This window comes from Salvia miltiorrhiza, chromosome 5 (assembly GCF_028751815.1).
Source record: "Salvia miltiorrhiza cultivar Shanhuang (shh) chromosome 5, IMPLAD_Smil_shh, whole genome shotgun sequence".
NCBI classification, from domain to species: Eukaryota; Viridiplantae; Streptophyta; class Magnoliopsida; order Lamiales; family Lamiaceae; genus Salvia; species Salvia miltiorrhiza.
In genome coordinates, this window is record NC_080391.1 from 13835903 (window position 1) to 13845303 (window position 9401).

The window sequence follows — 9401 nt, forward strand, 5'->3', positions numbered from 1 at the left end:
ATACCTAGAGTTGACCACTTAAAACATGGAAAAACCATATATCCCAAACTGAAAACTTAAAAAAAATTTAAGCTATTTATTAAAAATTCTCATTAAAAAGAAACAATTAAGCGTGCACCACTATAATTTATTCTATTGGGCCTTTTAAATCAGTCATTTTATGACTAGTGAAATGCTTACAAGGTTCGCACCATCTGAGCCCGACCTTGTGTGCATTGTTGCGAGGAGCTATGAAGAGCTAAAACATTTAGGAACGTGACTTGTGGAGGAGTTGAAATGTCGAGCAGTAGTGTGGAACGTTTCAAGCTCACAATCGTTATATCTTGGACACGATTCCACACATGTGGAATAATATTATCTTGCATATATAATGTCCAACAATAACATTAATGCTTTATTTTCCATTTCCATTTCCATTATACTAGTTTTATCAATTTCCAACTCACTAGTATTTTACAAGCCTAAAATGGATAGATGGATTCAAATAGATCGAAAAAAGAAAGGTTAGAAACGGTATGATCCGTTTCTTTAGGGTATCAATTAGCCTGATCGTTTTTTTTTTTTTTTTTTTTTTTGAGGCATCAATTAGCCTGATAGTTAAAAAGTCTAAAATCGAGTGAATTAGCTATATTAACATTCTTACTCATGGATGAATGATGAAACTCTATATATATTTGGAAACTTAATTAAGAATCTTTGTTTGAAGTAAGGTGATAAATTTTAGAAAAGATAAAGTATATAAGCTTGACACCAGTCTAGCATTGATGGTGCCCGAAAGTCATGGGTCGACCGTCGGCAGACGATTATAGTATATAATTTTTTGCGAGTAGAATATCCGCCGCCAATCGCAATTAAGCCTCGACTCTTCTTCAAATACTTTTTTCCTTTTCCCGTAATCAGTTTGGATTTTACATCAAATTCGAAAAGAAGGAAACAAAAACAAAAAAAAAGCAGTTTGGATTTTATATTAACTTGGTGAGGTGCTACAAAAACAAATGGGGGAGAGATACTATTAGTTGGAGAGGCGGCGGAACTTCTTCCACGAAAAGCCTGTGAAAATTAACTACTCTTAAGAAATATTGTTTCCTAAGTGACTTTTCGCTTTTGTCAAATCTATTTTGTATTTTCTATGTTCTTGAAATAATTATACATATACTACTAATTAAATAAGCTAAGAATTAATTAATTGATCAGTTACGTCTCCAGCCGCCTTTGATTGACGGCGTGGAATATTTTCAGCCCCATTCCCGGATCCGCATCAGCGCCCAAATCACGAAATCATAACATCTAACACAAAAATAATTTCCTATTTCTCAAGAAAGATTCATAAAAATAATAGTATACTGTATTTTGTTATCGCATAATCCAAACCTGCTCCAAGTCAAAACTCGTGGATAATTAATTGCACCAAAGATTCGTAGAAGTTGCACCAATTATCTAATAATGTCTATAAGCATGCGGCGGTTCACTCATTCTAAAACTAGATTTGATATATTTTAAAATAATTGGAGTTTTATAACGAATTATTTCAATTAAATAAAATGTTGGAGTTTTCTTACATTAAAGAAAATATATAAGAGCTCATAATCTTTTCTCAACTGTTGTGAAAACATGTAGAATCTTTTTAAAAATGTAAAAAAATTATATTTGTCAAAATTAATTAATAATTTTTTAAACACTACTTATAGTATAAGATTATATTATGAAGAATATATGTCATGAAATGGGTTATATATATGTGGACTGAAAAATCCAACGTCAACTATATTTGCAAATTTGTTAAGGGTTAATTATTGTTGTGCATGTCACAATTTTTTAGTGTTTTCCAAAAATTATACTGTCTTAAACTTAAGTTGTTACCTTAAAAAACCTTTTACTTTAGGAAAAGTTAGAGTTATATACCGTCTTACAGAATTTGGTGATGGAACAAAGTCACCTCATTGGATTTTTTAAGATTTTGAGATTTTTTTTTTCTGTAAATTTATATTGAATAATGTAGATTGCGGTGAGACGACTCATTATTACGTCGTCGTCGAACAGGGCCGGTCCTGAGGGTGGGCGGGCATGGGCGACGGCCCAGGGCCCCAAAAATTTGAGGGCCCAAAATTTTTAATATATCTTATTAATTATAGATCTTATGTATACTAACAAAATGATTTTGGGCCCAACATAATTTATTGTCAAATTTATATCTATACCATATTAAAAAGAGAGTTTTCAATTTGAAATCAATTTCAAATTAATTTCAAAATTGAGTGACAATTTTGTAGTTATAATAAAATTGAAGGTTTATGTTTAAACTATATATATTTCTTTTTATTTTCATTTTTTATTTTCTTTAACTTCTTATTTGTTGTTACATTTCTTTCCAAAATTGTGAAATTCAATTAATTATAAAATATTTAATATGCATATCAAATTGAAGATCATGATAAGAGCTTTAATATGATACTATATTTTATGAAAATATTTGATATAAAATGTAAAATTTATGCATGTTTAAATATTAAAGTTTTATAAATTTCTGTCTCCTCTCTCATCTTTTTAAATAAATATATTTTTAATTCTTTTAAATTAGGAGTATTTTATTTTTAATTTTTTTAACTTATTTTTTTATTTTTGTTTTTAATATCAAATTTTATAATTGTGAATTCTTTTTTATTTTTTTAAGATTCAATTCAAATATATTCAATTAAATTTAATTTTTTATTATATTTATAAGTATAATAATTAAATTAGTATTAATTTTATACAAATAGTAAAAACAAAAAATATTTTCAGTGCATTGCACGAGATGCAAATGCTAGTTGCATTTAAAAGTTAAAGTTCAATTTAAAATGCAAATGCTAGTTGCACCTCGCCGCCAGTAATATATTTAAGTATATAAATTAATTAATATTAACAATACCGGCGGCAGCGCTGTCGGTGATCACCGGAGGCATCCTTGCCACTGGTATTTCCGCCGCTATTTTGAAAAACACGGTCGTCCCCTCCATCGTCGGTGGGCAGCCGGTAATTTTGGTCGCAAATTATACATTTTTTTGTAGTGGTAGTATGATATTATATTAGGGCCCCATTTTTTAATTTCGCCCAGGGCCTCAGTTTTGTCAGGACCGGCCCTGTCGTCGAATTCTGCAAGGAGGGATATAAATCAATTTTTTGCAATTAAGGGTTTTTGAATTGAAAATTTAAATTAAAACATTTTTGTTAGAATTAAAATTAAGACATTCGACGTCGCACAAGAGTCGCCCATTCAGTAGCTATTTTACAAAGGTGGACTAGTTAAGTAGAGGCAAGTGAGAGGAAAAGGATATGTAATTTCTGGGGCAAGAAGCATTAGGCGGTTGATGGAGACAGCTTTGATATGGCTGACAAGCTTTCTATATTTGTTGATATTTTCCACCATAATTAATGTATAAAGGTTGCCTAGCTCCTTAATTTCCTCAACAGATTCTCTCTTGACTCTCTCAACAGTCAACACTAATATACTCTTATTTACACTTCACTTTCACCAGCTTCTGCAATCTGATTTTCACACTTTCGGTCTTTCGCCCAAACCTATTAATATACATATGTTGTGCATCTACTTGTAAATTAATTTCTTACAATAATGAGCTCCTAAACTCTTCTTCTCCTCTCTTTAAAAAAAACTCTTCTTCTCCATTTGGACCGAACCTTTCTTTTTCGGAGCAAATACTGTTTCCTTGTTCAGTTCTATCATAAATTTTCCTTTCATCACCTTCCATGCAATGCATAACTATCACAAGTAAGACGATCATATAGCTAGCCCTGCAAGTAATTAAGACCATCTAGAGATGCAGTCGAACAGCGTCGTGAATTTGCAAGATGATCAATATTTAATTACTCCAGAAATGCTGGCACAAAGTAACTGCCTTGGACACTACGGCGGCATCGAAAATATTGCTTGTGCATTGAGAACAAATCTCAACGCAGGAATAATAGGAAATCCAAGAGATGTAAAATCCCGGCGTGAAGTCTTTGGTTCAAACATGAGTTCAACACAGCCGCCGCCTCATACAATTAAACGTATCAAGCATCTCATGGCGGAGGCTTTGCGGGACACCACGATCCTCCTTCTTCTGTGCTGCGCAGTGCTTTCCCTGGCGATCGGCATCAAGACCGATGGAGGAGCAGAGGCCGTCATCGATGCGGTGCTGTTTCTGCTCGCCATGTCTTTCGTCGTCTGCTTCGGAGCCGCCGCTCGCTTTCTCAGGGAAAGATGGATGCTCAGGAAATCTTTGAAGCGCAACGACCACGTTCGGGTTGTGAGGAATGGCGTGGTTGTTGTGATTCTCGAATCCCATCTCGTTGTTGGTGACATTGTCTGCTTAAATACTGGTGATCGGGTCCCTGCCGACGGGATTTTCGTAAATGGCGATGATTCTTTTCAGCTTGAGAAAGAGTATTCGCAGCATCCTTGTCTTTTTAGTGGCGGCCAAGTGGTTCGAGGCTGCTGCCGTATGCTCGTGACGGCGGTAGGCGACAACACTGAAAGAAGCAGGCTCATCAGATCGATCCAAAACGATCGTCTACAACTGCTCGATGCCATTGAGAAGGCCAGCTCTAAATTCGACAAAATCTGGCTGAGCCTTTCGTTGATCCTTCTAGTAGTGCAGTTCGTCCGTTGTTTCGTGGCGAAAAAGGTTCGAGATCGGAACTTGGATCCCAAGGGAGTGAAGGACAGAATGGAGGATCTAATGAAGGAAGTGGTGAAGAAGAATAGATTGAAGGCCAAGGGGTTGGTGACCATGCTGTGCGTGCTGCTCTTCGCCAGCAGAGAGGGCTTACCTTTAGCCCTCTTTGTCTCGTTGTTGTATGCATCCAACAGAATCAAGTTCTGTAAGGCCATTGTAGGGCAGCTTCAAGCTAGCGCCACAGTCGGCTTGATCACCACCATCTGCACTTGCAAAACAGCGGATTTAGCTCTGCAGCATTCAAAAATGGCCGAATTATGGATTGGTTTTGACCTTGTTCATCACCATTTGCAGGGACGAACGGACGCACAACTTCTTGACGCCTTGCGCCGAGGAATTTCACTCCACGCTCAGCCACATGGCGGCGTGGAGGAAATCTCTCTTCTCAGCTGGGCCAGGGCTGTGCTAGGCCTTAACATGGACTGCTTTCCTCAAGATTCATCAATGCTTCGATATGAAATAGATTCGAATTTATGCTGTTGTTCGATTGTGAAAAGGGAAGGCGAAGAAGCAGTGGTGCATGTTCACTGGAGAGGATCGCCCCACTCGATCTTGTCTATGTGCTCGCATTACTACACCGCAGATGGAAAAATCGAAACCCTAGACGCCGTCAAGGCGACAGCGTTTAATCAACTAATCGTTGGGTGTGATCAACGCTGCTTCGCTTTCGCTTACAAACGGGCCATTTGTGAGGAAGAAGACGACATCAAAACCTTGCAATCTGACCTAACTTTGTTAGGAATGGTGTGCTTGAAGAATCCCTATTCAGCTGAGGTGATACAAGCGATTGAAGATTGCCGGAAATCCGGAGTTGAGGTCAAGTTAGTGGTCGACGATGACATAGACACGGCGAAGATCATCGCCGTCTATTCCGGACTGGTGAGGCGCGGAGACGACGATAACAGCGGCGGAGCAATAGTCGACGCCGGCCATTTCCGGAGCAGCTCCGAAGCCGAGCGCTTGAACATGGTGGACAACATTATTGTAATGGCCAACGCCTCTCCTGCAGACAAGATGTTGATGGTGCGGTGCCTCAGACAGAAACGCCACGTGGTTGCGGCCGCGGCCGCCGCCATTAGAGACTCTCCGCTGCTCAAACAAGCCGACGTCGGCATCTTCATGGGGGCGCGAAATGAAGACGCCGACATCGTCGTCCCCGACAGCAACTTGTCCCAAATCCCTGCGATCGTGAATTTTGGGAGGCGAGTTTGCACAAGCCTCGAAAATATCGTGCAGCGGCAGCTCACCATGGAGATCTCCGCTTTCACCATTAACATCGTTTCTGTAGCTGTGACTAGTAACGAGGCGCTGAGTTCGTGTCAGGTGCTGTGGATCAGTCTGATCATGGAAATTCTGGGAGCGGCGGCCGTCGCCATAACTACTGTGGACACGAGCTCGACTCGAGCAGACGCGAGGCCGGTTTACGGTTCGGGTCGGATCATAACCGGGGCCATGTGCACGAGCATAGCCGTTCAGTATTTCTTTCAGGTGGCCGTTATTCTGGTTATGCTTACCAAGGGAAAGACCGTTTTTCAGGTGAAGGAATCGGCGGTGGAGACCATGATTTTTAACTGCTATGCTTTCTGTCAGGTTTTCCTGCTGATTCCGGCCATTGATATGAACGTCACGCCGGGCCGGAGTTCCTTGTTACTTGGAATTGTAGCAATCATCGGAATTCTTCAGGTGGCGGTGGTCGAGATCGCCGGAGTGGTAGCTCGTCGGCCCAGATTGGGCATGAAATTATGGTGCATTTGCATTGGAATTTCGTCCTTGTCTCTGCCCTTCAGCTGTGCTGCTAATTGGATAATTCGGATCTCGCAACTTAATTAAGTGATGTACATAATTTGGATTTTGCATATATTATTTGAAGAAAAATCTGTTGGTCCTGTAAATTATTGTTGATCAGCATGTAAATTGATCTTGTAATTACAACAGATTGGATTAATAGTTTCAGTTTCTTCTTTTATTAAACTCGATTTCAGAACACTTTTCTCTAGACCGGGCTAACACAAGCTCGGCCCGATTTTTGGCCGGGCTAGGCCACGAGATTTTAGGGTGCAGATTCTAAAGTATCTGATCTCCTAAAAGAAAGAAAGTAGTACTAATTACTATAAAAAATGGTTAATCTATCTATTATATGAAAATATTTGTGGCAAAATTGTAATTAAAGAATCAATTAAAGGATATTTATAAAACTCAACAAATCCCATATCCCATATATTTTATCTCTCATATTTCCTCTCTCTTCTCTTTCATCATACGCATTCTTCAATTTTCTATTCTCTCTCTCTTTCTCTCATATTCTATTTTTCATATTCTGATGATTTTTTTAAAAAATCAAATTTTATTTATAAAAAATATTCTATATATATCTTAAATTAAAGATGAATGCAAGATCTTTGATTTGGTATCAAATAATTATTCAACTCTTTTATTAGTATTCTAATAAATTCTAATAATATAATTTATTTTCTAACTTATCAATTGAAGCTTTTCTAATAAGATGACATAGGTAATGAGCTAACTTAGAAAAAATTAATTTTATGCATGATTAGCTTATGTTTTAAAACTATATATTGTGATGTGAAAACTTTTTTTTTTATTATTTTTTTCGTTTCTTTTAATTTAAATGATGTGTTAATTCTATAATTTTAAGGAAGAAAAATAAAGTTTTCCATCAAATAGATGGAAAATTAAAAATGATACTTTTCAAAATTATAAAATAAAATTAAAGATCTTTACTGAGTAATTGATGTAGATTATTTTATTTTTTAAGAAAAAATAATTTACATTTACTTATATTCTAACTATATTTAATATTTATTTTTTATTTATTTGATACATCATTTAATTTATTTATTTTTGATAAATTAACATGATTAAATAAAGAAATTTAAAGGCCGCGCCATAGAGGCTCAAACCCAAGGTATTAACCCTTAATCGCTTAACCAATACACACGCTACATCGTTTAATTTTGATGCAAAACTATGTTTGCCGTGCATCGCACGGGCGAATGTACTAGTTGTCTATAAATAAAAGAAGTATACTCAAATTTTGATTTTTAACAATTACTCGTATTATTTTTTTGATCAACTAAAACATAAACTTTGAACATTTTGAAATTTAGCCCGAAAAGAAATCCGGCCATATTTAATCCTAAATGGAGGTCGGAATTTTCGTATGTGGCTTTTATTTGACGCACTAGCTATGACATAGCAGTTTTGATCTAAACGTAATATTTTTTTTTTACCAAAGTCACTACTGAGCTTCAAACGATCGGAGAAAGACTTATCGAAGAGCAGGCAGAACTTGTGAAGAAAGCTGAAAGTTGAGCTACTAAAATTGATCCTCCTTGATCGTCAAGAGAGATCCACTCAGCAGACAAAGCTCAGAGCAAATTAATGTTGAAGTCCAAGCATTGGCAGCTTTAGTGACGACAACTGGAATCAGCATCCATCAGTCTCAAGCCTCCACCTCAGCTCATCTTCAACGTTACCTCTTAATTCCTCAGTCTCAATCCCTCACAATTCTTCTTTACGGCCATTTTGATGCTGCTAAAAAGGAGGGTGATAAAGAAAATATGGAAGTTAATGAATATAAGAAAGATGATATCAGGAAAAGCACACCTAATACATCCTACATAGGGGGAGATAAAGAAGATCATGAATCTCCTAATCGGGAAGAGCAGAAGATAGAATTATGAAAATGCTACTGCTACTGATGAATTGGCCTGCTGCAACTTCCTGCTACTGAAGATAAGGACAAAAAGATACATTTATGAAGGAAGAACATTGAGCAAGACAAGGAAGGACTTATTGATTTTTGAAGAATCATGGTGCCTTATCAGAACAGACTTCATCGGTTCTACCACTTCCCCAACTTTTCCTCAAGAATCAACTTGTTAATCGGTCTTCCTGTGAAATTATCATCTCAATTTTCATCAATTATATTCTATTTGGGCTTTTTTGCAATGCATTTAACCGTTGAAAGAAAAAACTATTACCAAAATATATATCATTTCAGATAAATTAATCAAAAACATATAATATTCAAAAAATAATCCTTTCCCTTTATCGAGCTTCATATCAGGATGATCACTAGAGACTTTTATTAAAACTAGCTACAAGGTAACAAATAAAAAATAATCAAAATATATATACTATAACTATCAACAGACATAGTTAATTAAACTTGTTTTAATATATACATCATAAACTTTAATACATCGATTAATGTAACAATCATAAAGTTAATTAACAGTTATGAACTAATTAAGTGATTTTAATTTTTACTAATCCAATATAATACAGTTAACGGTAATGAACTAAGTCTATATTTTAATGGGTTAATAGCCGAAAAATACATGAACTTTCACCGAATTTACATATTGCACATGACCTTAAAAATAGCCCCAGATACACCACCTTTTAATTTAATCGCAAATTGCACACGACGAAAATTCCGATAACCCTTAAGTTTGACCGGCAATGACGTGGACAATATGTAATATTACATGGCATTAATCGTGGCTTTTTTTACACGCTGTCAAGCCACGTGGACAAAACGACGTCATTTTGCCCAAAAATTAAATTATCTTCTCTTATCTCTCCTTCTTCCATGTGCCTCTGCAACTCCATGCTCAAACTCGCGAAGCTCCTCTTCATCAGAGGGCTCCAGCTGATAAC

General features: G+C 36.4%; 1 protein-coding gene across 1 annotated transcript; it reads left to right on the forward strand.

Annotated features, from left to right (window-relative positions):
- Positions 1–3815: 3815 nt before the first annotated feature.
- Positions 3816–8419, forward strand: LOC131025541 (calcium-transporting ATPase 12, plasma membrane-type-like). Its single transcript, XM_057955334.1, has 2 exons — positions 3816–6425; positions 8081–8419. The coding sequence occupies exons 1-2, from the start codon at positions 3816–3818 to the stop codon at positions 8417–8419; spliced, it is 2949 nt and encodes a 982-aa protein (XP_057811317.1).
- The last annotated feature ends 982 nt before the right edge of the window (positions 8420–9401 follow it).

Bases quoted from the DNA above. Each gene is read 5' to 3' on its own strand.
- LOC131025541 (XM_057955334.1), top strand. From the start codon at position 3,816: ATGCAGTCGAACAGCGTCGTGAATTTGCAAGATGATCAATATTTAATT. The intron at 6,426-8,080 runs GTAGCTCGTCGG...TTGATCGTCAAG, and splicing joins TGGTCGAGATCGCCGGAGTG to AGAGATCCACTCAGCAGACA.